At 50.6% G+C, this 26,578-nt stretch overlaps 1 protein-coding gene across 1 annotated transcript in view; it reads left to right on the forward strand.

Moving 5' to 3' along the window:
• The window catches only part of ITPR1 (inositol 1,4,5-trisphosphate receptor type 1), a 163,895-nt gene extending 148,358 nt beyond the window's left edge, over positions 1 to 15,537 (forward strand). Inside the window, 2 exon segments of the mRNA XM_032193866.1 lie at positions 9,752 to 9,913; positions 14,210 to 15,537. Coding sequence (XP_032049757.1) covers positions 9,752 to 9,913; positions 14,210 to 14,296 — 249 coding nt within the window. The 3' untranslated portion in view covers positions 14,297 to 15,537.
• The last annotated feature ends 11,041 nt before the right edge of the window (positions 15,538 to 26,578 follow it).

Genomic DNA, 26,578 nt, shown 5'->3' on the forward strand with positions numbered 1-26,578 from the left:
CTTAAAGAAATCTTGTGAGCAGTCACCTGACAGAGGATTAGCACAGTGAGATAACTAAGTCCATCACTGCTGCCTCGATTATATTGCTCCCTTTATTTATCCCACTGCAGTAGGCATTACTTCGGGGGGGGGAGCGTTGCACTCTTTAAAAGGTTTCTGCTTGTAAAAGAATATTTTGTGTGTTGTGTTCAAGCTATTTTAAAAAAAAATGTTTGAACTGGCTAGCATTTTATTAACAAATTATTATTTCAGATTAAAAGCTTAACTTAGGTAAGAACCAAAAACTCAGTCTTTGAATGCGATTGCAGTAATCATAAAAAATAGAAAACTTTTCCTAGAATTCCCATTCGTAGAAGTATCAGCAGCAGGTAGTTCCCATGTGTTGAATGGGAACATGCATATGCACAGACCAAGTGTTCATGCAGCTGAAATTTTGTACAGCTGCATGTCCCAGGTAGAGGCTTTGAGCGTGTCCTGCAGTTGTTGCTTTTTGCATTTCAGGAACCAGTTTTAAATTGAGAACTGAGGGTTCTCAGGGTCTCGGTGCAATGCTGCTGAGAGCACGGTGTAACCGTACAAGCTGTGGAATGGGAAGTAAATTTGCTTTGCACATGAGCGGTCTGCCACAGCTCAGCCCAGGCATGGCCGGAGGAGCTGGGGCTGGGGCTGGCCTCACACCGCAGCTCCCAGCAGCATTTTCCAGTGGCCATACTCCTTAGGGCTGGTGTGGCCGTGGACTCTGAAACTCAAACAATTTCTTGCCGTTGTTCTTTAATACTAAAAATGTTCGCTTGTTCTTTTCCACACCAGAAAATCTCCATGTAAAACCTGCTGAATGTGTTTATGTGTCAGACCTCTTTTAAATACTTTTGTAAAAGTTGGAAGCCCTCTGTTCTGCTGAAGGTGTGTCTAGGGGTAACTTCCAGCACAGTTCATCTTTTACTCAAACCACCTGTCTTTATCCCATAAATCTGAAAGGACATGCAAAAGGAAAGTTAAATGTCAGCAATTCCAGAGATTCAGATTGACCTGTTGAGGGTGAGGGTTTATTTTCTGTTTGTACAGAGTGTGAATGGGAACCTAGGGCTGCTTAATGTCTGTCTGCAGCTACCAGATTCTCCTTGAACACCTAGTTAGTTCGTGGTTACATTTAAAAGGGACTTTTCCCCACGTTTTCAAACTGAAGGTGGCACTCTAACATCTTTGATACTGACATAGATGGGGCATGTCTTTTTCCATGAACTGTTATGCAGTACCATTGTTCAGCTGAAATCTATACCCATTTTTAGTAGCTGGGGGTAGGAAGCATAATGTGCTCCGAGTCACACTGTGATTACAGAAATCACCTCAAATACACTTCACCTTTGTTCTGACTCCCAGCAAATATCCTTAGAAACCTCTCGGATTTGTGTCTTTTGGCAATTTTAAAAAATAAAGAAATTACTTCTGCCATTTAGTATTTGTATTTTTCCAACTCCAGAGAATGTTAAATAAAACAGAATTTAGGGCACTAAAATGGGATTCACCATCAGCTGGTGAGTGCATCCAGCACTGCTTGTACAGTGCTTTAGAGATATTTTAAGCACTGTGGTCTCCAAAGAATCCTGGACAATTTCACTTATGCCAAATAGTGAATATTCAGAAGCCTTAAGAGTGATCTTGAATTTTGATGTTCTCTTGTCTAAAAATAATGTGTATAGAGAGGCAGTTTTGAGGCTGGCCACTGAACTGGATATGGCAGAGCTGAATCTTGCCCACAGAATTCATCTTGCAGCCTGCAGAAATCTGACCCGGTGTAAAAATAAGTTGTAGCCAGGAAAATTAATGATTAACCTCAATTCTCTAGTGAATTTTGTATTTTTTCATGGATAGAAGCTAACTAAGTTAAAATGCAGTGTGCAGAACGAAGTCAACAGTTAAACTGGGAAACCAAATTTAAGGAGCATTCTGAACACCATGGGCATGTTCAAAATAAATACCAAAGAAACCACAGTGACCTGACAGAATCGAACGCACGGTGTTTCAGTACTGATTTGTAACTCTACCTTCCATAACGCTCTTCTGTCCCGTGAGACCGATGTGGGCCCGTGTTTGTGCTTGTAATGCTGGGATTGTTTTCATTGAAGTTTCTGTTGGTTGTGGAGCTCTGTTTGTTTGTGTGCTGTAGCGTGGGAAGCCATGCTGCATTGCTCGTGTAGCTACAAGTCGGCCTTTCTGATTAGCAGACCTGGAATTCATCGCCAGCTCGCTCCCCTGTAACTAGGGATAATGCTCACTTTCATCAGGAAGGTGAACACGTGCCCGCTGTGCCGCCTAAAGCTTGTGAGAGAGATTAGGAACCTTAGCTGGGAATTGCTGGAGCAATGCGAGGGGGAGATGGGGTGGCTGGTGCTGTTTGATGGGAAGCTAAGCTCGCATCCACGCCCTCGCTGCTGCAGTGAATCATCTGCTGTCCTGCAGCTCTTAGCAGCACTTCCAAGGTTGATAAGTTTATGGTTTGCAGGAGATGGCAAGCAGAAGCGTGGTATGAAGCAGATTGCCCTCAAAATGCAATCTTGAATGGTCTCGTAATACCTATTGGATATTGCAGAAAGTACCCTCGGATAGAGGGAATGGAGCTGGTCTTTAATTCCCAGTGTTTATAAAGCCCTTCCGATGACCTGACTTCTATTCATCTGGTAAATCACTGCAGATGTGCACTTAAGATAGCGAGGCTTCAAGATGGATCGATGCCTTTTGAAAAGTGTTTATCTGGAAAGTATGCTAATTGTGCCGCAAAGCTGGTAGCCCAGCGCATCCCGCGTTTCCCAGGAACAAAGGCGGATGGTTCGGCTGCTGGATGGCTTTGTAGTCACCAGGGAAGATCAGGTGATGTCTGAATAATACCATGTGTGTAGGAGGTGGGGGGATCCACTTATCGTGTTGGCCAGACATTGACTTCCACACCCAAATGACTAATGTGAACTTGGTGCAACTCCCTACAGATTAGTTCATTTAAATGTCTTATCTACCCATCCTCTTGGTCTTGAGAATTTCTTCTGCAGTTTTCTGCGTTTGCCCCCAGTTCCTGCGGCAGCCTCACCCGCATCAGCCCCTTTGGCACAGCTGTTTTCCGAGTCCTGGCAAAGCTCTGCTACAAACAGCTGTTTGTAGGCATTTATAATATGTAAAAGAAAAAAAAAATCCTTCTCTGAAGCTTGATACATGGAGAACCACAAACACAAATCAGCTCTCTGTGCGTTCACAGGCTGTCGTGCTGCAGCTGCAGCGTACTGCCACTTGCATGGACAAATATTTGCATACACGACTCTTGCATACACTAAATACGGATTTGCATATACACCTTCACATCGGTGTTTGATCAGAGTGGGTAAGAGCTGAGTGATTTTATGCACGCAGATATGCATATTAAAAATAGACCTGTTTGGAAAAGTTCATAGCACAAAACTTCCCAACTACCTCTTGCAATTTCCACAAACTTTTAATGTAGCATTGTGCCAAGAAGGATCCATGTCATTAACCTCTGTTACAACACTGAGGCAGAGGTGTTAGGGATTGCCCAAGCTCACATGTCCAGATCCAGAGCGCTGAGTCCTGAACTTTAAATGGGATTGTGTTGTCATCTGAAAATGAACCATTTATAAATAGAAGTGATGGTGCAGATATCCTTAAAGGAATTTGGAATGGAAATGAAGGCTAAGGATTTCCTTTTGTGCCTGAATTAATCTCTTAGTATAAAACTGGGCATTTAAACATAGTACTGGCTTTTTTTATGTCTTGAGCTCCGTGCTGTACCATGGTTGGAAAGTGTTTTTTCTTATCGAGTCTCCAGTGTAGCCTGTAACTGCTGCCTCCCAATAAGCAACAGCAAGGTTTTGTTAGTCTCAACCTTTAGAATTGCATTCTTCCAGAAGTGTAAGTTCAACTTGAAGCCTCCTTTAAGGAGTTAAGCCATGATTGTCGTCGTGTTCTGCAACGTGGCAGGAGCGTGGGATTCACGGTGTGCACGGCTCTCCCTGGTATTGGCTTTGAAAGGTTGCTGTCCCCAGGCCCTGGGCTGGATGTGGTTCAGCTGGAGGTGGCTGGAACTGGATTTGAACTGAAGCCCCTGCAGCAAAAACAAGTGGCCAAGGCATTGCAAAAGGGGCTCACCAGTTCCAGCACTGGTGCAAGGCATGTGGCTGTAATTAGTCTGAGAAAGCGTTCGAACTTGGTTATATTCACGTGTAGGTTGTGCCTGGGAATCCTTTACTTTGGGGCAAAATCAAATAGAAGAGATTTGTCATGCCTGTGGATTGTGGACTGACTGCAGGCACGGAAGAGAGCAGCCCATATGGATCTCTTGTATGTGGTGTTGGGCTGCGGACGGAGAACCCAGGGCGCCAGAGCTGGGCACTGACCGCAGCCCCGGGAGGTCAGCGCCGCAGCTGATTGTGCTTAATTTGGTGTGGTATCTGCCAAACAAGCTGCATCTTGAGATACCGTACCGGGTTAGCTAATATAATTGCAGGGTTAAATAAAAAATAATAGCAGGGGCAGAGAGGAGCCAAGAGGTGTGCTTGGCAGGAGGCCCTTGGCTGCTGGAAACTCTGCGTCACCGGCACGGGCCGGAGCGCTGGGCCTCGCTCGCCCAGCTCCTCGTCGCACCCTCGCCATGAGGCAAGGTGCAAAGAGGCAGCGTGAGGAGAAGGGCTCTGTCAGGACGACCTTCCCCGCGCGGTGCCGGTCCCTGCCGGGCGTGCCTGCGGCCTTCACCACACAACACCCCTGCGCTGCCTGCCCGGGCCTCGGTCTTCCCCGAGCAGTGACCCGGGCAGGGCCCTGCCCTGCAGGGAGCCTGCGAGAACAAAGGCGGGGTGGGTGGCACCTGGAAGGAAGGAGCCTGGCCTTGGGAGTGCTCTGATTAAATATGTAACATCCCTGCAGCGGCTGCAGTCAGGGGAGCACTTGTTCTCCTTCACTCCTCACCTGCTTGGCACAGAGCAGGGAGAGGTGTGAGCCTCGCCGTGCTCCAGCAGCTCTCTGCTGTACAACAGCGCCCAGCAAAGCTTCCTTTTGCATTTGGGATTTTTTTTCTTTCCTTCCTCTCGCCCCCAGCATCCTCCTCACGTCACCCCATGGTGCCGAGGCCTCGTGCCTCCCAGCAGGCTGCTGGTGCAAGACCCTGCTGGTGTCTTTACTGCAAGCATCAGCTCGGGCTTGTGCCCAGCAAGCCTCCACACACCAGAAAAAGGGTCTGGGTGGGCGACAGAAGCAGCGCAGGCTGCAGCACGGTTCCCTGTTTGCATAAAAAGAAGGACAGGTCCCTAAGCTCGCAGGGTACACGTCTGCTCCGTCCTTGCTGCTGGAGCCCGGCCCAGGAGGGAGGGAGAGGGGAGCGCTGGGGGCAAAATAAACTGTTCTGTCTGCAGCCTGAGCCGCACGCGGCGAGGGGATGGCCGAAGCCTGAGTCATCGCCACCGCTTCCTCCAGCCCACAAGTGCCCCCGAGGCCCTGACCCCGTGCCGTGGGTGCTCTGGAGGCCACCCGGGCCCTTACTGGACATGTTGAGCAAGAGTAGGTGGGTCGCTGCAGCCGCCGGCAGCTGTTTGCTCAGGCTTTGCATGTTTTAATTGTTTTGTCCTGCCCAATGGCTCGTGATGTAATACGTCCTACTTCAGTTAAAATCTAGATCCAAACAACCAGAAGTAGGTTGCCGCGAAGAGGTGGCACCGTCCGCTGGGAAGGAGCGAGGAGGTCTCCTCCGGGAGCTCCCACCAGGGCCGCCCGCCTCAGTCACGTTGAGCTGGTGGCCTTTGGTGAGGTAACCCCGCTGCTGGCAAACAAACGTCCGGCTCCAGTGAGTCACTTCAGCAGAACTGTTGCTGGGATGGATGGGGGGATCGCTGCCTACGCAGAGGCGATCTTCTTCCACCTTTGGAAGCTGCCTGCCCTCCATGTTCCCTGCTGCTGCCGGGCTCTGCACCAGTGCAGAAGCCGCTTCTGTTCTTAATCTATGGCAACAGTGAAAAAGGAGATTGATTTTTATTTTTTTTTTAAATATCATTAGCCTCCAATTTAAAGACATGGGTGGGGCTTGAAACTATTCTTAGTGTGGAGTGGGGGCACCATCGAGTTCTTCATGAAGAGGGGAAAGCTGATTTGGGTGGAAGAGGTGACGGTAAGCCCTTGGCAGAAGAGAGAGAGATGCGGGGCTTTTTCCCAGAAGCACAAGAAAGAACCAAGAGGACTTGCATCTTGCCACAAACGAAACAACAAATGGCACAGAGCTTTTCAGTTTCAAAGCACTTCCCAGAGCCGTTCCTCAGGTGTGGGATTTTTAATGACACGTGACAAATTGAAATCTGCTGCCATCACCTCCCCTGACTAAGCAGTGGCCTTGCTGTGCCGGCTCTCGGGATTTATTTTTTGACGAGCACCGCACCAGCCTTTCAGCACCCCATAAATATTAGGCAGGGCAGTAGCTGACAGAAGGGAGGCCCAGAATAGGAGCGGTGACTTCCTCGGGGCCGGCAGCGAGGCTGAGCCCGGCTGCGCCGTTAGCGGCCGCCCCGTGCCCGGGGAGCGCAGCTAATGCAGCTCCTGGCACGTTTCGTGCTGAGGTCGCCTCGGGAACCTTTCTTAGAATAAACTCTGCGGCAGAAGCAGGGAAGAGCGGGCACTTCTCAGAATGAATTGCATCTGCATCATGCAACGCAGCTTCCTCTTTTTCAAATTTCCAATCGTGGACGTTTTAAGAGACTGGTCAGCATCGCCCCCATGTCTGAGATTTAATGATATTTGCTCTACAAGAGGGACTTTTCCAACTTTACCTAGAAAAGAGCTAACCCGAAACCCAGCACTTGTGGTTAGCCAGCTTCCGTCAGTGGCTGTAGGCAGTTCGTCTGCTCAAACAGAGGAAGCTGCGACTGTGACGGGAAGAGGGAGCTGACTGCACACCAGGATCGCGGTGCCTCGGCGTGCAGGAGGACCACAGCAGACAGTGCATAACTGCGCTGGTATGCGAGGTGCCAGCAGCCGCCGAGGGCGTGCGGCAGCCCGGTGGACAGGCAGGGGACCGGGACGGAGACCCGGGCTTTACGGCTCGCCTGGTGCCTTTAAAAAAAAAAAAACAAACAAAAAAAAAACACGCAACAAAACCTACCAAACCTCGAGTGAAGGATGTCAGGCTGTATCTTTAAAGGCACCCTGGTGTTCAGTTAAAGTTCAGCAGAAACTAGATCATCAAGATATAAATCTTTTATTCAACCTTGAATAGCATTTCTCTGCAGACCAAGCGCTGCCGGGAGGCGCGGGGCCGGGGAGCTGGGCTGGCTGCGCACACCGGCCCCGCAGGCCCCCCAGCAAGCGACCTTTTCACATTCCTGCTTGGTTCCGTTCCCACCATCCCCGCCGAAGGCATCGTTATTAATTATTGAAAAGCCCCCCCAGCAGCCAGGGGCAGAATCCAGCACCTCTGCAAGGTGCACCCAGGCTCCTGGGCTTCTTTCTGCAGCGCGGGGGGCGGATGAAGAACAGGCTGGAGGTCACCCAGGCCAGAGGAACGGCTGGCAGGGCCTCACAGGCATTCCCCTCACCCTATCCCTGCCTGTGCAGGAAATTCCCAGGTGTCCAGGCTCATTCCTGGGCAGGCAGAGCAGACACGGGGCGGTGTGCCCCATCCCGGGTGCCATTCCTGCCCTGCCACCTCAGGAGGCCGATAGGGAAGCCATCAGTCTTGTCGCCTTTTCATCAGCCTTCTCCTTTCTCAGCTCGTGGAGTTCACGTGGATCACTTGTATTTTTAATCCTTCACCATAGCCATGAGAACTGGAGAAGATATTTTGTTGTTGGGGTGAAAGCCGAGATTTCCCATACTCGAGTGACTTCCAGAGCCGGGGCTCTCAGGAAGCCAGCGAGCACCAAACGCCAGCAGCAGCTCCAGCCTCTGCCCGTGTCACAAAGTAGAAAAGGGTTGGGGTGTTCATTAACAAAATGTCACGGGTAGGGAAAAAGTGCTGGCCCGTATTTTTAGTCCAATTTGCTCGGTCCTTGAAAACATTTAGCCCTGAGGACAGCCAGGAGGGGAGCAGCAGTGTCTTAGTCGCTCCCCCTGCCCCGTTCGGGGGCGATGCGATGTGGCAGAGGTGAGCAGAAGCGACGGGGCTGCCTGCTCGCCCCTAACCCAGTGTTTTACTCCTGCTGGAAGCACGCAGTGAACTGCTGCCCGTTACTGCTCTTAAATCTTAGCTGTGGGACTGTCTTTCCCTAAAGTCCAAAATATTTTGGCACTTGTCTCGATAAAGGCATGTTTTTTGTATATATATATTTTCTTTTATTAGCAGAAACCATCTGCCCTGCAAGCAGAGATCAGGAGAAAAGCCTTTCTGGCAGTTCTGCATCATGTGGGAATCCTGTGTTGCACTGCATGGGAAAGGGCCTAATTTATGCCTTTTAATCTCTGCAGTAGTAAACTCCGAGCAGATCAGAAGCAACTAATTTAAGATGATGATTCTTGGCAAGAGATCTGAACTGCAGAAAGGCCGTGACTGTGCCTCTCCGTAGAGGTGCGCAGCCCTCGCTTCAGCACCGTGCGTGCTCCTGGAAAAGACTGAGCACGCCGGGGGGGCAGAGGGATGGGGGAGTGGGTTTGAGTTAGAGGTTTAGGCAGGCGATGGCAAAACTCCAAGGCGAGTTCGCAGCGCCATAAAAATTAGCTGTAGTTTTGAGAAAGTGCCCAGCCTGGCCTGCGGAAGCAGGGGGAACTTTGGTGGCTGTGAATCGGTGGTGCTGAGCGGCCCTTGGGATGCTGCTCGGCCAGCAGGCTGTTAGCAGCTCATCTGGCCTGCCCGAAACAGGAACAGCTGCTAAATGTCACCTGTGAGAGCACACATCCTCCTCTCGTCCTGTGTTACCTTCACTTCCATTTTAGAGAGCATCTCCAGTGTGGGAGGGGAACCAGACTAGATAGGAAACCAGCGCTAAACTTTAGGTGTCGAGATGCGGTACGCACCCCTCCGCCTCTTTTGTGGCTTTCTATTCCGTTCCTGCTTTTATTTTTAACGTCACCGGCGTGTAAGTGAGGGTATGTGTGAACCTCTGTGTACATATTAATAAAACCAAGCAGCTGTCCGCTGAGTTCCTGACCATACCTTGAACGTGGAGCATCAGAGACTTTATCTCTGAGTGAAAACTTGGTTATGAGCAATACATTGCAATTTAATCTGTCCCCACGTTTTAAATCGAAACATCTGGTCATGGTGCGGATTTTTTTCCTTTCATTAAAAAGGTATTTCAACTATAGCAGCGTTTTGAGGTAGAACGCGGTTCCTTTCAATAGAAAGCAGAGCCAAGCTTTGCTTGACCCAAGAAGAAAAAAACAACTGCATCAGCACAAAACTTCAACAAATGTGAGTTAGAAAGCTGTAAGGTGGCAGCGATCTCCTAGCGCTGGGAAGCGCGTGTGCTGACATGGAGTGTGGTGGGTTTCTTTGTCTGATGTTCTTGTCTCACTGAAGTGTAGCTGGGAAAGAAATGGTTGGGGGCGATGAGCTGCTGGAAGGGAAAAGCCAACGAGAAGAGCCTGAGCTTTCAGTAGGTACACCTGAGGTGCCTCATGGCCTCTAGTGGGCAATTTGGCAAACTTTCCAGTAGGATGGAAGCGCTGCAGGGCTCGTGTCCCTGAGCAGTGCCCCAGCGTGGTGCTCCCCGCTGCTCAGGTGCAGGTGTTCCCAGGGCGAGCACTAATGACAAAACCTGTGTCTGATCCTCAGGAGAGAAACCTGGACTGGTTCCCCCGCATGCGTGCCATGTCTCTGGTCAGCAGCGACTCGGAAGGAGAGCAGAATGAGCTGAGGAACCTGCAGGAGAAGCTGGAGTCCACCATGAAGCTGGTGACCAACCTCTCTGGCCAGCTCTCAGAGCTCAAAGACCAGGTAAGGGAGACCCGACAGCAGGCGTGCAGGCACACACACACATGTGGGCAGCTCAGAGCTCCTGCACACCTCTCTTATCAGCGGCCTTTCGCAGCTCCAAACACTCTGTGAGCCCCGTGCAGCACTTCTCTGAAGTGTTTAGGAAAGCAGTAAACAAAAAAAACCACCCTCCCAAGGCCAATACCACAGCACACCTGCCTGGCAGTGCTAAGAGAAGCAGCGTAGCCTGAAGTGGCCCCCTCCTGAAAGGAAGAACTTGCATTTAAAAATCAAAGCTGACATTAATTGTAGTCAGCTTTCACCAGTGCAGGTCGCCTGTATTTTTTTTGTTTATAATTTTGTCGTTCATACACCTTCTAACCCAAGACTGTAGCATGATCCTGTAAGTCAGAGGATACTGAGAAAAGCGTGGTGCTGCTGTACGGACCTCAAAACCCACTGAGAAACTGGAGAAATTCTTGAGTGGTTAGCTTGCAGTGGTCTCCTTCGTGCTACAGCCACGCTGCTCGTGCAGATAAGAACCTGCTGCTGTTAGGCTCAAATCTACAGCCCAGGCGTACCCACAGAAGTACTCTGCATCGCGTGCGTTGCTCCTGCTTGACACGAGAACCCTGGATAGCCCTCTGGTAGTTTTTCAGTGCAGCAGTTCTTGGTGCTCTGAGAGTTGGAGGAGATGTGTTAACTTTTGGTTTTGTCCAGCTCCTTCCTGTAAGTAACTGAGATCAATGGCTTTAAGTGTTTTGAAGCTGTACTTCTTGTGTAAACATTGTTCTTTCTGGGAGAGGTTCGCAAAGGATTAGTTAAGATAATGCGAAGCTGAAGTAATAGCTGATCAGAGGCAACATCTGTGAATTAGCTGCACCGCAGTTTGTAACTCCTTGTACCTGACGTTTCACTGACAGCTAGTACAGGGTAAAACCCTCCAAAAACAAGAGATCTGGGTGGAGAAAGGTTTCAGCTGGGTTGCTGTGGTCACTGTCGTATTGCTCTACAGAGACGTACCGGAGGTTACGCTTATCTGTACAGTACATACAAATTTTAAGAAAGGAGAGGAGACCTCCTCTGTCCCCAAAGGGACGTGGTGACCGCTTCTCCCTGCCCTGGGTGTGCCCTTGTGTTGGCTTTGCACTCACCAAAAATGTCCCTCTGAAGGGGAGTTCAGTGAGTACCCCCAGCTACTCATTTCTTAGCTCCCCACTCCCATCTTCTGCACAAACAACAACTCTAGGATTAATTACAGATTCCTAACAGACCACGGCTCCTTTTTTAACTGTTTTATTAGGGTCAGAACAAATAGCCAGTGGTAGCTTTTCATGGCACAGACAGCGCTGTCCTGGGGGTTTTGCTGAGGAGTGAGGGCATTGTTGGGGTTGCTCCGTGCCCAAACCCAGCGACGGCCCTGCAGAAGCCCAGCAGGCAGCAGTGGTTTCCTTCGTGTTGTCTGAATGGCTTGCGGCCTAACTGGGAGCAAAAGGACTGTTTGTGGCAGTACAGTGCCTAGCTGCTTGTCTTCGTGGCTCAATAACCGAAGGCAGATGGTTCAGGTAGCTGAGGGGATGGAGGGAGAGCGGCACTGGATGCAGTGGGTTGTGGAACTGCACACAGCAGTATCCCAGGGCAGTCAGTGCGGGCAGAAATGGCCAAAAAATTTGGTTTGTTACCTTTTGAGAGCTGATCTTCCTACTGTCCAACGGTCGGCAGGGCTCTCTGATGCCTGCTTCCCATCCCTGCCCTGCTGGGACCTGTTCCCAGCCCAGCCAGGTCGTCCTCGTGGGGACAGCCTGTGAGGACGGCACCGCCGAGCCCCGGCGCTCTGGCTTCCGACCACGCTCTGCTTTTCTGATGAGCGGGGCCTTCCCCAGCGCCCCGCGGAGCACAGGGAGGGATTAGTGTCACACTGAGAGCAGGAAATCTTGCTGCTCTTGGCCGTAATTAGTTTTCAGACGCCGTGCCACGGACCCCCATGCTCCAGTTGGTTTTGAGGGCAGAGGATAGAGGCAGTTGCTCTTTTGTCTGGGCTCTAATGCTTGCCGGGTTGTGTTTTTGCTCTTTTGCCTGGAAACAATTATCTTGAAACATGTGTCTTATGTCTTCCTGTTGAAGGGTCTGACTCAAAGTGGTCTGCAGTCAACAGGAGTCTTTCCATCGACTGAAGCCAGCTTTGGATCTGAACGCATTTCTTTCTAAAGCTTGCAGCTCTTGGCTGCCCAAGCACTAAAAAAACCCTTCTTGTTCTTTGTGAAAATAAGAATGAAGGATTTAGCTTTTAAAGAGCTATTTGACTGTAAAAGCAAAAGAGGAAACCAGCTTCATTAAAGTTGTGATGGCTTTTAGGAATTCCCCTAAGTACCGTTAGTGAGAGAGCCCTCTTTGGTTGCAGGATGCTCCAATTATGGGACAAACCTGGTGCATCCCTCCTCCCGGGCAGGACCTGTCTCCAGGAAAAGGAACTAGCTCGGGGAAATTCTATTTGTATTTATTTTTTTGCAATGAAATAAAGGGCAAACCTCTCATTCACTTGCTGTTCCAGCCCGTTAGGGTTCTGCAGGCAGTGTTTCCAGCCGCAGTGCAGGGTGCCTGCTCTCAACAACGGGAACAACGCATCGAGAGCCGCTAAAACCTCCAGCGTGTTCATTCTGTGCAAACAGCTCACAACACAGCTGTCCGCAGCAGCAGGGCTCAGCTGCAGTCATCCAGAAGTCCTTTCCAGTGCCCTCTTCCTATCTCAGTACGTGAGGCACCTCAGGAGGTGTTTTTGGAGCCGGCTCCAGGCCTTGCTCCCGTCCCGCACCCTGCCCACGCAGGTGCTGGGCACGCCGCAGGGGAGGCGAGCACTGCAGGCAGCGTGGCACGCCGTGCGTGTGCGGTCGCTGTCCTGGCCGTGCAGCTGGTGCATGCGGTGCTCGCGTTGCCAGAGCCGATTCCAACTCACAGGGAACCTTTGGAACCAGGCAGAGCTCACCTACGTAATCACACGCCCTTATCTGCGAGTCCGGCTGCACTCAGCTGAACCACACACCCCGTGGTTTGGTGGTGTCGTTTCATCCTTTGGGCACTGCCCGCCTGCTCGTGGCCTCCCCGGCAGCTCCCCAGCACCTCCCCTGCAGAGCGTGCACGGCTCCTGGTGTTTTCCCAGCCCGGGCACAGGTCGCTGTGGCTGCTGAGCTTTCACAGCTGGCTCGCTCTGCAGATAGATGGGGTAGGGATGGAAACTGCCCCATCGTGCAGCCCCGTGCCTCCTGGACAAGAGCATTTTGCAGGATTAATGATGTTCTGCATTGGCATTGTGTTCGTGTTCCCTTTCCCAAAAGGCAGGGCTGGCTCCTTCTAAGCACACCTGTGTCTTTGGGATTTCACGGAACACGAAAGCTGCCCCATGCAGGCCCGCTGCATTGCTCGCTCCCCGTCCTTTCCTGTTTGCACTTCGCGTGTCCTCTGAATCACTCCGTGTGAAATCATGGCTCTTGGTTTGCTCTGTGAGGCTAATTAATGTAAACAGGCACCTCTAAAACGAAGGCCTCGTTGCCTCCTTGCGCTGCCAACTTGTGGGTTATGTTGGAGGAGCAGTCCCAGCTGGCCCGGCAGGAGAGCAGCGCGCCTGCAGACCCCTCTCCTCCACTCGCCTACTCCTGCGAAGCCTCGGGAGCTTGTTGTGAAAGTCGACTTCCAAAAGTGTGTGACAGAGAACGCGAGGTGTGACCTAGCCTTGTGAGAGTGCCGTAATTTTTCTTAAAAAGTAACAGAAAATAACAGTTCTGCCTCCCCTTTGGTCAGGCGTTGAGCAAGGCACCAGGCTGTAATCGAGTTTAATTATGGTTTCAGGATGAATGTCGGATTTCAGTCCTTTCCCTAGTGAATAACTGAGTGTAATTACAGGCACCCAGCCCGTCCAGGTGCCGAGCCTAACAGTGTGCGTGGTGCTGCACAGCCGAGGAGCTTTTGGAGGCTGCTGGAGCTGCCTGTTGTGGCCGAGTCCTTTTCCCATGACAGGCTCACACCTGAGCACTCGCTGCCTCTGAAACGCAGGGTCTGGGACGTGTGTTCGGGTGTGTAAAACGCAGGGTTTGGGACATGTGTGACACTGCGAGCTGCGAGGCGGTGACAGCAGCGAGTCAGAGATCTCCCCATCAGCTCCTGGGCAGGTTCAGAGTCGCCTTTTTCACCCACTGGCGGGGCGTTATTTGCAGAAAGTGGATTTTGGCCTCAACCTGCCCACACAGCGCGGCGCTGGGGCGCTCTGCGTGCTGACGCACAGGAAGCGCCTAGGCCTAATGAGCAAACTTTTTGATTTTCCAGATGACCGAACAGAGGAAGCAGAAACAGCGCATCGGTCTCCTAGGACACCCTCCTCCCATGAATGTGAACCCACAGCAACCAGCGTAAGTCAGAAGGGTCACTTCTCCCTCTCGCAGCGACATGAATAATGCTAAACGAGTTCAGATCCAACCACTGAGGCTGCTTCTGTGTATGTTTAGTTCATTTTGTAAATACCCTGTTTTTATACTGTATGTATATGACTGCTACTATATAAAGTTTTGGGCATACGTATTGTAATTAGAACTGTTGGCACACGAAGGAGGCTAAACTTGTGCCAAAACTATCAAAATTGCCTTTTTATTGGAAGGACTAAAGAGAGCACCTGAATTGCACTTGAAAAGAATATTTGACTATGTGACATGTATTTTGTATTTAAAAAAGATAGAATAGCTAGTATTTATGTTTTTATACAATTGTGCAATATGAATTATGCAATCACAATATATTTGTAACTCCTGAATGTCCTAAAGGGAGTGCACATCTTTGAATCTGGTGTGTTAGTACAATGTAATAAATGGTATAAAATTACAGGTGTAAATGAGGCTGCTGCAAAATTGTGTTACTGGTGATTTTTCATACCCTTGGACATTTTTGTACCATGTGTGTAAATATCTTGCAATGCCATATCTGTTGCCTCTTCCTCCCAGAGAGAACGCTGGGAACCCACGAGCTGTTAAATTGATATCAATTAAACCAAAACCTTACTTTGAAGCTTCCAGAGGAGGAAAACAGGAGGTATTTTTTCAAGTGATTTCTTCAGAGTACTGAGGCTAGAAGAGCTCAGATACCAATTTTTTTTAAATGCTAAGATTTCTTAAAGGGAACTTTTTATGCAAAATGAAGTGTAGGATGAGTATGCACTACTGGTGAGTCGGTGCAGTCTCTTACAGGCATTTTGTGCCATGACACCTGAGACCTATAACGAGGCTGTCCAGGCTTTGCATTCCTCAGTGTAGGATCCTTTCCTTTTGTTTTTTTTGTTTTTTTTTTTCGTTAGAGACCTCTGTGCCTGCTAAAGCTTCAGCAAACAGGCATTGCACCACCGGAACCGTGAACTATCCCGTTAGGACTGTAGCTGAGCACTGACATATGTAATACTTGTGAGAGAGCCACTTGTTGTGAGGTTGTTTTGTCCCACCCCTTTCTTTCCCTCTCCCCCTCCATTTGGTCACTTTCTTTGGTTTTTGATTCTAGAAAGTATGAGAGGAACTTCTTTTTTTTTTTTTCTTCGATCTGTTGCATAGTTTTATACATGGACCTCATTTTACAAAAGCTAACTTCTCTGCAATACTGTCAACAAAAAAAGAGAAAAAAGAAAGAAAAAAAGCTACAAACAGAGCTATGAAAATTTGTAAATGCATAAATATAGGTATTTAAATAAATGATGCAAAATACTACGTGGTCACAGGCTGCTGTGGTTTGTCCCCCTCCCAAGGGGGGTGGTTCTGCTTGCTCTCACGCTTGCCCGGGTGCCCTGGAAGCTGCTCCGAAGGGGCCCTGTGGGCAAGGATCTCGCTCGTCCGTGCCCAGCTCTGGGGGCAGAGGTGAGGTGGGTCTGGAAATCACAGAGCCAAGTCATCCCTCCTCCTCCTCCTCCTGCCCCTGCGGCCTCACGGGAACGCTCTCCGGTTTCTGACACTTCAGCCTTGGACTGCTGATATTTTGGGCATGGCATCCTGCGGCTGAGGGGAGAAAAAAAAAAAAGGCTCCGGTTCCACGGTGTGTGCAGGAGCGCTGCTGCCTGTCTGTTTGATGAAGATGTAGCAGGAGCCACCTGGTACCATTAATCACCTTTAATCTGGTAAGCGAGCACAACGGCCTGGAAAGGGCGCGCCTCCCTGCCACAGGTCATCACAAAGCACCAGCCCAGCACATCCACGGAGCAGGGGAATCCTGACCTGCAGTCTCCGAGCCAGAGATCTGCTGGTGATTTTGTGACTGCTTCATCACACATCATTTCCATACGCAGCCCAGCAAACGTTGCCTCCTCCTCGGCAGCCGCTGGCTTCCAGCAAGGTGCATGCACAGGGAACGTGACCGATGCAACTGCTATCAGGGGTTGTGCAATACAGGGAGGAGGATTTCATTTCACGAACAGTAGAGACATGCATCTGACTCACTTCTTCCCTTCGTGCCATCCGGGGATAAACACACACACACACAGCTCTGTCAGGCTTCCTGGTGTTTCCCACAGTTCAGGTGAGAGGGAGGAGGCTCTGCCCTCACGGGGGAGGCAGGAGAGCCTGCAGCAGGCTCTGTGCCCCGTGTGGGACACGGACGTGCAGCCCGGCTTCGTCTTTGCCTTAAAAAGGCAAAAATAGCAGGCGCTTCAGCGAGAAGTGCAGACCTCAGTCTGTGCAGTGATCCGTGCGACAACCAGCTGTGTACAACCTGCTGTTTGCACGTGTGGTTGTCATTTCCCAGGAGATGTGGTGAGATGCAAAAAGCTTTTTCCCCCGAGCTCCAGCTGCAGCCGGGTGCCTGAAGCGAAGCAAAGCCCCCCCAGCAGCAGCTGTGGGGCAGGGCCTGGGGCTGGTCCTGTGTCCTGGGCTGGTGGTGGTCCTGGTCAGCAGAGGAGGGCTGCTGTCTTCTTCCCACCCTCCACCAACAAACATAACACTTCTGGAAATTCATTTTTTATGACAAAATTTTGCCTATTCCCATCATGTTTTACTTTTTCTCTTCTTGCTCCGTTTGGCTTCCAAGGCTTTTTGGCTTTTCTCTCCGTCCTGGCTCCCCTGGGATGTGCAACCATGTGGCTGTGGCAGTAGAGAGTGGGAGCAGATGAAGCTCCCAGGGTACGGCGCTTGTAACCCCACAGATTTTGGGGTTCTTGCTTGTGTAGGGCTTTGGCTCTGGGCTGAGGGCCGGCACCTCGGGGCACCTGGTGACAGAGCTCCAGCAGAGCCACCTCGGGGGGCAATTGGACTGCTGCCTTGTAGGGGTTCCCCAAAAGCTGATTGTCCACTGAAACTACAGAAACATTTATTCACAATTCATGGCCTTTAAAGTGAAAAAAAAAAAATCAAACCCTATGACTAGGCTCTGTAATGACACCCAGAGGTTCTTTACGCTGGCCTCTGCTGCCAGGACCTCAGAGGCCGAGTCCCTTGAGGCGCCGTGGGATGCGGTAGGAGGTTCCCACTGTCCACCTCTGCAGATTTTGTACCAGTTTTTCTCAGAAACTTCAGAAATGAGCTGTCATCCTGCACGGGGAAACCTCTGCAAACGGTGAGATGGGCGCGCACCGCTCGCTCGGTGGAATCTCTCTGAATATCGGCAGATTGCTTCAAGGAACAGAACCGGCGCTGCCGACCGCAGCCAGAGGTGTGTGCGCAGGAGCCGACCTTCCCTCCATCAAACCCTGGATCCACGGTGGCCCAGGGGGAGCGGCTCCTCCCTGCCCCAGAGCTTTCCCCCCAGCCCCCAGCCGTGCCTGTCAGCAGGAGGAGAGGAAGGGAACTGGGCAAGGAGGAGGCTGCGGGGGCCACCTGGGAGCGCGGGTGCTCCTGTGGCCAAGGTGGCTCCTGGCCCGACACGTGGGCCCCGCTCCGCTCCGGCTGCTACCCCCGGGACCCCTCCTGCAGGGCCTGCAGTTGGGTGACACCTTCAGGAGAGTGGCGTGGACACGCCAGGGGGGGCGGGAGGAAAGCAGGAAAGATTTTGAGATGCGGGACCAGAGGTGACTTGTGAGGAACGGGAATTGCGTGGTCTCGGAAACGGGGAGTGGGAGAGGAAGCAAGAGCTCCCGAGCAGCATCCCAGAGGATGCGACCACGTCTGCGGAGGATGTGAGGGGTAGGAACTGCCCGGCTGAGAGCCCAGGAGGTTCGGGTCCCTCACGGTGGAGAACTTTGTGACTGAAAACACTTCCCTGACCTCCAATAAAACTAACGATGCCGTGACACTTCCAGGTGGCAGCTTAAGGATTAGGTTAAAACTTGGGCGTTTCCACCTGTCTTGCAGGCGTCTGTGATTTCTCAGCTTGGAATCTGATTTTTTTTTAAGCAGGACTGCTGTATGTGAAAGTTTGGGAATGCAATTATTTCACCTTAAACAAGAACTTTCATTCTGAGGTGAAAATGAAAGTGCCCTTCCAAAGAGGAAGGAACAAAAAGAATCTACCAATTCTTCTAATAATGGAAAGTCCTCGAGGGGAAGGATCTCCGTGTATTTTTCAATTTGCATGACTGGCTGAATCTGTGGATGAGAATTTTCGTTGCTAATGAAGCGGGTGACATGCTAATCAAGGCGATGCAAATAACTGCTCAGAAAGCAGAGCCCGAGCACCCTGGCCCCGAGACTGCTACAATGGCAAATCCTCGCCTTGCCCTCAATTTTGCAGCAAATTGGCGCGGGGCAGGACAAAGGAGCCTGGATTACAGTCTCGGTGCTCGCGGCGGGGACTCGCGATGGGGCGCGTGTGATGGATACCTCGTTACATAATGGAGTCTTGATTGATACTTTGTCGGGGAAGTCATAATATAGCTCCATATAACAATTCAACTTGTCTCCCAGAATGGGAAATGCTCCTACACACACGCTTAATAGTTTTTTTTAAATTGCCTATTGTATTTCTGAACAAGAGAAACTTATTTGGAGTACTTTCCCTTTTACGTTTTCAACATAAGCATCTGCAGACGTTGCCGTGTGTGTTCTCTGTGCCCCTGCAGGCCCCTCTGGCAGGCAGCTCTGGGGCCTCCCAACACCCTTACAGCGATGCTTGGGAAGTACCGCAATGCTCCAGTGTCCGAAATCAGACTGCACCCAGCAGCTGTAGGATGGGCACGACACAGCCATAAACCCACCAGGCTCACCAGGGGGCTCTGTGTTTTCATCAGGGACCACCTGGTTCAGGGCCGATGTGGCCGTGCTCTCCTGGGCTCCGGTGGGCTCAGTCCTCAAGGCAGAGGTCCTGCCTCTCGCCGGCGCGGAGCGCGACCTTTACGCTTAACGCAGTGAACGGCGTGACCCGTGTTCAACTTTGAACTTGGTCAGTGGAAGATGTTGGTATTCGGAGTCAAAGCGGTATCGACGCTCCACCAGCGTGAGGCCGGCACTTTAACCCAGGGATAAATGATACCTGCAAGGGACGTGCAGCATCTGTGTGTCCATTTTTTTATTTACTACCTTTCCAACCTCCTTTCAGACTAAACATGTTAATTTGATGAATGTCAAAACCACCCACAAGTAAACTGAGTTGTCCCATCCAGTAGGCTAATGTCAATTTGTTTTTAGTAACTAGCAAGGATGCTGGAAAACCCCTATAAAGATTTCATTTTTAACAAAAAGTACCAAAAACTCCACCAGTTTTGCATCACAAAGTAGTGGTTAAAGTAAAGATTTGAGTAAAGCAGCATGTCTGTGGTTTTTGTGGGTGGATGCATCTCGGAATGACTATCAATCTGTCAAAGGGGAGATCTGCATGTCATCTCTGCATATGACAAGCAAAATCTGCAGTGACAAATATCTTTCCAGTACTCGGCTACGCTGTGAGCTTCATAACCTTACTGCCAGCCAGAATAGTTAAGTCTTGTCAGCACAGGAACCCACTTTTTTTTTTTTTTTTTTTTTTTTTGACAGAGTTTAGAACTAACTGAGATAACCGAGGAAGGAAAGACAAATATGGAGCAGTGCTCTGAAGATGCCATCAAACACCACAACCAGTGTGCTTAGTCATATAGAAATTCAACTATGATATGCGCACAGGAGGTGCCATGCCGAGCAGTCGTATCAGACCAGCTAGCCTACTTCTGGCATGCTCTCACGAGTTTTTGGGACGCTTCTCTACCGTAGTTACATGTGTGTGGGACACCTGGACATGAAATTGTATAAGGCTGGAAGGGAAAATTAAAAAAAAAAAAAAAATTAACTGTACCAAATCAAAGCAACTCTGGGGAAGTCTGGATACAGATGCAATTGGAACTGCAACTAGGAAAGTTTGCAGAAAGAAAACAGAGAACACCGATCAATTTAGACCTCAGCTGCCGCGGGAGGATGCACAAAGCCTGCTGCGCTTTTGTTGCGTGTCGCGGGCGTGCAGTGGCAGCGCCTGGAGCGCGGTGCCCCAGCGGTGACACCGCTCAGAGCCGCTGCTGCAGCTCGGCCCCGCTCGCAGCTGGAGCCGCTCCTTCCCGCGCTCAGCTTCCCCGTGGGAAAGATGGAAGTGGTTTGTCCCAGTGCAACACGGCAAAAATTTCTGAAATTTCAAAAATAATCACGAGATGGGAAAACCATCCTGTGCCTAGCTGGAGTCACAATCCCAGGATGCATTCATTGTCTGTGTGAAAACAGGCTGACAGCTGGATAAATTGCCTTAGGCCAGGTGCTTCCCCAGGAGCACACGGAGCAGGAACAGCCAGACTTATTTCAAGTCAGGCTTTTCATCCACGAGAGCTATCATCCTTCAGATTCATCTCGCAGCTTTCTCTCGCCCATTATTCCTCCTCTGCTGTCTGTTCTCACCCTGGCACTCCATCCTTTTCTTCCTTTTTTTTTTCCCTTTCTCTCTGTTGTCTCATTTCGGGATGACTTTGCAGCTCTCGCCTGCACAGAGCACTTCCTTTGCCTGGAAATGGTACTCAGTCCTGAGGGAAAGGCTAGAATCGAAGCCTGTTTACTGCTGCTTTTTCAGATGATAATTTTGTTTTCACTTTCCATCCCTAGCACTGAGTAAATACACAGAGCGCTGAATCTGAAGGCAGCAGAGAGTGGAATTTCGTATCCGTTCCATGTGTTTCAATACGACTCTTAAAATAGTGAAGATGGCATGTTATGATTTCCATTTCACTTGTGTCCGTAATACTGTTTTTACACAACAGAGATGGAAACACAATCTGTTACGTCTGTAAGAAACTTTTACTTATGAATGATAGGAGCGATGTAGTATGCAATTAAATTGCAGCGAGAAAATTGTATCCCCTCAGTGCTAGCGTACCTGATAGGAGTTAAAAATTGCAGTTGGCCTCTCTTTACACGCCATGGGAGTCTTCACAGCAATTTAATCCCAGGATGATTCATTATTCATGAACCAGCAGAACCAATGCAATCCACTGGCACAGCTACCTGCAGGATCCAGACCACGGGCTGTCTCCCAGCCGTTCCCCCCTCCACCCCACAGCTGGTGGGTAATCTGCCCCTCGTTTTCACCAAAAACCTTTCCCAGTGACCGCAGCCTTAGCGTGGACCTTGGCAATACATCCCTGTGACTAACTGCCTGAACCTACTGCTGGTCTCCAGTTTCGCAGCCACTGAATCTCGTTCAAGAACGAAAGGTCATCCCTGGGGCTTGGGGGACTTGTGCGCAGAGTGCTCTGGATTGTGTGCTCTTAGATCCAGAGCTGACAAGAGGCTTGGGCTATCTAAACCCAAAATGCAGAGCCCCAGAGCTCCAGACTCACCCAGAAGATACCCCAGAGCCTTCAGCTGCTCCGTGTCTGGCAGAGCGAGGAGGAGAGCGAACAAAACCCTCCCGTGGGCACAGCCAGACAGGGGCGGGCTGTCCGCGGGGAAACGCTGCGGGTGGGCCTGCCCGGAGCCTGCTCCCGACAGCGTGCCTCTGTGGCTGCCAACAGGAGCCTGCTCTTCTTTTTCCTGGAATTAGGAAGTGGGAGGAATACCAGGAAACGACACCCGAAGCCTGCTCCATGTAAATGCTGGGAAGAGAGTTGGAAACGCAGGTTCCTCGCAGCGCCGCCTTTGATGCCGGTGCCGCCAGGCCGCTCCCGGCTTCCCTCGGTGCCCGCTGCCGATGCTCTGAGGGGTGCCAGCGGCGTGAGGGCAGCCGGGCAGGGTGGTGGTGTGGTGGGCAGCACCGTGCAGGACGGCCCTCCTGGCTCCTGGGCTGCTGCCACCCACAAATGGCCACCGGGCCTTTGTGTTTGTGGCATGCCCCGGGCCCTCCTCCTCGCTGAAGCGTGACCGGCAGCTGTGGGGCGGCTGCCAAAGGGCTCGGCAGGCCCCAGCAGGGGCTGGTGAGATCCCAGGAGCGCAGGAACGCACTGAGGGCTGGCCATGTGGGAAATACTCGGCCTTCCTGAAGTGTGTGGAGCACTGGGGTGTGAGCACATGCAGGCCCCGTGCCAGGCGCCTGGTGCTGACCGAGACCCTGCGCCTGCGTCACCCTCTGTGCCCACCAAAAAGCACCACTGGACTATGCCCAAGACACCTGCCTGCTGTCCCAGCTCCTCAGTTCCCATTTATTGCCCTACCCGGGGCAATCCGTGCCTCAGCAACACCCAGGGCCCCGCGATTTGTGTGCACCCAAGCCCCTGCTCGCATGAGCTGGCGAGTTCCCAGCAATGGGGCTGGGAGCAGACCTGCGTGCAGCTGCTGTTTGAGTGAATATGGATTAAAAATAGTTCCCATAGCCTGGGGCAGGCATGGGCAGAGGTTTCTGTATGGCAGAGCAGTGTGCCAGCCGATCTCACCCGGGGGATGGCAGTGTCAGATGGTCCAAAGCAGGGCACGTGCCAGGGGGAGGTGGGCGCGCCTGTCTCGGGGATGCCTTGGTACCCAGAGCTTTCACACCATCGCTACCTTTGTGGCTGCCCCGTGCAGCCACCCTTCTCCTCCCGTTCCCTGCCTGGGAAGCCGAGACCCCAATCTTGTGGCTTGAGTGGGTGACAACACGGTGAGAACTGAAACTCTCAGATTTTTGCTTTCAGACCTTTTGTGAGTCTAGTCCCTAGCTCAGACTTTCTGTGGGTCTGCTACTCAGCCCGGCAGGAGAGCAGGGAGAAGCCTTACTCCTTACCCGTATCCTCACCCTCTTTCTGAGCAATCCCACAGAAGGGAAGGTTACCTGCCTGTCAAATACCTGCAGCGCTACCCCCGGCCTCTCCCAGCTGCACTCCGGGAAAGCAGGGTTAGCTCTGCCTATGGCAAAACCAGAATTTTTAAAGTGGAAAAATAAATAGGCAGAACATTAAGCTTTCACTGAACCAAAAAAGCAGAGGTGGTGCATTAAATCGTGCAAGAGCAAGCCGGGCAGACAGGATGAATCAGAGGGACCAGTGACAACACGGAGGAGGAAAGCCCTTCTGGCAGCGTGCCACGGTGAGGCAGAGCTCCTATTGCGTGCATTCCCGCAGCATCCTACCCACCCGCCTGACAAACCCTCTCAGTCAACAATGAATAACAGTGGGAAGCCGACGACCAAAGTCCTTCATCTGGCAGCTCGGTTGTCTCATTTGGGGTGAATATTAAACACGCTATCTGAAAATAAATTGCTCTCAAATTCCGAGCTACCGCGTTTTGGCTTGCCTGGGGTAGACCTGGGATTCAAGTCTGTGAATGGGAAGCGTGCATAGCACGTAACCCTGTATTAGCAGAAGAGAAATGTAAGGTTGCCACCTCCAGAAAGGAAAAGCACCTGCTTTCGGTTACAGAAGAGCACACAGCTGTGGTGCCGAGCCCGGTGCCCCAGGGCAGGCCGGCAGCAGGCACCGTGCAGCACCCTGGCCGCAGGCTGCCCGTCCCCACTGCGCACAGCTGCTGACCGGCCACGGACCTTCCTCCGGCGTGTTTACTGTAAGCACCAGACGACCAGTGCACATAAATTACTGTATTTACACTGCGTTACACCATTACTAGGTGGTCTTTGGAACCAGCTTCACTTTTAGCTCAAAATCGAGATAGAAGCAATATAAATCATTAACCCGCTCATCCTGCCTGAACAGATGCATCACGGGCTCCCAGCGCATACGCCGATGAGCGTGCCCAAGCCCTCGGGGAAGCGCTGTGAAAGGAGAGGGCCCCCCCTGCCCTGCTCTGGCTGTGGCCCCGCAGGCTGTCCCCGTGCAGCAGCGGTGACCGTAAAGGTTACGGTCGGTGCAGGCTGCTGGACCCAGCGGCACCGCTCGGCCGGGCTGCGCCGGCTAATTGCCACCGACCCCGTGACAATGAGGTAATGTCTCTGACTCCCGGGTCAGATAAATACCACTCATTTTAGAACCACCAGACATGTTACTGAAAAACAGATAGGAAACAACCAAAAGTCCCCCGATCGGCTGAATACACGCTCTACTACAACTATTACTCCAGGCCTTAATTTGAATGCTCGTGTTTTTCCTCCTAACAGACATTAAGATGCAGCCGCAGAGCGTGCCCAGGGATGCTCGTATTGGTTTGCAGCTCACATTTTAACTCAACTGTTTTTTCTCCCACTCCAGCTGTAACTCAGCAATGTTAATTTGCCTGGCACTTTGCACCAGCTGCACAAAAGCTATTTATATAGGAAACGGGCAAATATTTCCTAGACCTTCTTTGACCTTCTCCTACATTCCTCTACTACCAATTTCTTTTCTACACGTTTTGGTGGTAAGGGAGATTCCTTGCTTTGGATGGAGGGTGCAGACCTCTGCCACGTTTCTGCACATACCCATCACCCCTGCACCGGCACCAGTGGTATTTGGGGCTGTCTTGCATGACTGCAAGAGTTTCCTGCTGAACTCAGAGGTGCACAACCCATCCACTTTTTTTTTTTTTTTTTTTTTTTTTTTTTTTTGCATTTGTTTGTCTTCTAAAAATGCTTTTCAGATGCTAACAGCTCTAGAGAAGTTTCACGTTTTTGTGCAGCACGTCTGTTTTGTTCTGTCATCTAGCATTGTTCGTTATTAGTCACTCCCTTGGTAGGGAGCGCTGGGTTACCCGCACGGAGGCTGGTGCTGACCTGAGCACGAGCCCGAGCACAGGCGTGCCGCGCTGCCTTCCTTCCTCACAGGCGAGCCACCCTGCGGGGGCAGCTGATTCTAGACCCAGAAAACGTATTTACTATGGAAAGTGGCCATTAAATAGAAGAATTGGCACAACAAACTTACAAGCATTTAGAAAAGTCATTGGTACTTACGGTAACCATTTGTTGAAACATTTTAAAAGAAAGCTTTAAAACTTCCATTTTCAGATCAGATATTTACCTTACAAAATCTCCAAAAGTACTTTTCCTAAATGTAAGTTACCAAGTACCAAGGAAAAGAACCAAAACGAGTGCAGCTCACCCAGCTCCGCTCACTTCTGCATTCACTTAGGAGGAGGTCAGATGAGAGGTTGATTGCATCGAGCAGGGCAATGCTGCACAGCAGATTTGGGAACTGGCCAGCCCCACAAGGTTGAACTGCTCAGACATGAACAGGGGGCATAAGGAGGAACTCAAAGACCAAGCCCTGCGAGGTTCTTCATTTATTGATCTGGCAAGAGATGCCTGCCTGTGCAAACCTAGGCTCTGATGGTCACTTTGAAGGGAAAAGGCAGTGGCAATTTCTTCAAAATCCCTTGATGTCTCAGTCGTGTGAAAAAAAGCAAAATGGCAGAAAATCTTTCCCCTCCAGCCTGGCACAACCTGGATGTTTGACTTAAAAAATGAGTGTGCTGGTTTTATTTTTGTTGCTGTGTTGTTTTTGTTACCCCCCCCCCCCTCCCAGATTTGAGTCTTGTTAATAATCGTTGTCCGTTCCCTTATTACTGGAACAAACATGAGCAGATTTGAATTACGTTACGCCGTTTTAAAGAGAAATCATTTCACACGCTTTCACTATGCATAGTCCCTCTCAAAGGATGTTTTCGTAAAGCACAACTTACTTATACACCAAGCATATTTTAAGATACTAAGAGATGGAACAACTTTTCTGCACCATTATATTGAGGAAGTACAAGACCTACAGCAGATCTGGGCACACTGAATTAAACACCCTGAAAGGTTTCTTTCGTAAAGGAAACAAGACATGGATGGAGCAAGGGTGCTGAGCTATGTACTTCTGCTGAACCAAGCCTATCAGCTGGGGCTGAATAACTTCTGACCAGCACCACATGCAACTTATGGACATTGGCACGCTGGTCATAACGCTGTGGCCATAAATCTGCCACTAACTGCAGATGCGTAAACCCTGCCCTCATGATGTAAGGACTCAGCCTGGAAAATCACATCTCTGCCCAGCCCTGAGCCAAGCGGATCAGCAGGCACTCGGGCAAATGCAGCTCTGCGCTGATACACAGTAAGCTGCAAGATAACGGCCTAACAAACAGCTCTTTTCATGAACGAGTTGAAAAAGTTTAGTAATTAACTACAACATGTTAAAAAGCAAGGATGTTGATTTCTGAAAAGTGGAGGTCTAACTCAACGTCATTTTTTTTTAGTGTGAAAAGTAAAACTCAGTGTAATTACAGGCATAACATTTGAATATTATGCAAGTGCATGCTTAGGCCTTTCGGAAAGAACAAGGTCTCACATGTTCTTCTATTTTAAATGCCTGCTGCAGCTCCTGAAATCTACGGGGAACGTGCTTAGCAAAAGGTGAGCTCAACATCTCTGAAATAACACCCTCGCCACGACTGTGCTGGAAAATTAAAGCCG

This window comes from Aythya fuligula, chromosome 10 (assembly GCF_009819795.1).
Source record: "Aythya fuligula isolate bAytFul2 chromosome 10, bAytFul2.pri, whole genome shotgun sequence".
NCBI lineage: Eukaryota > Metazoa > Chordata > Aves > Anseriformes > Anatidae > Aythya > Aythya fuligula.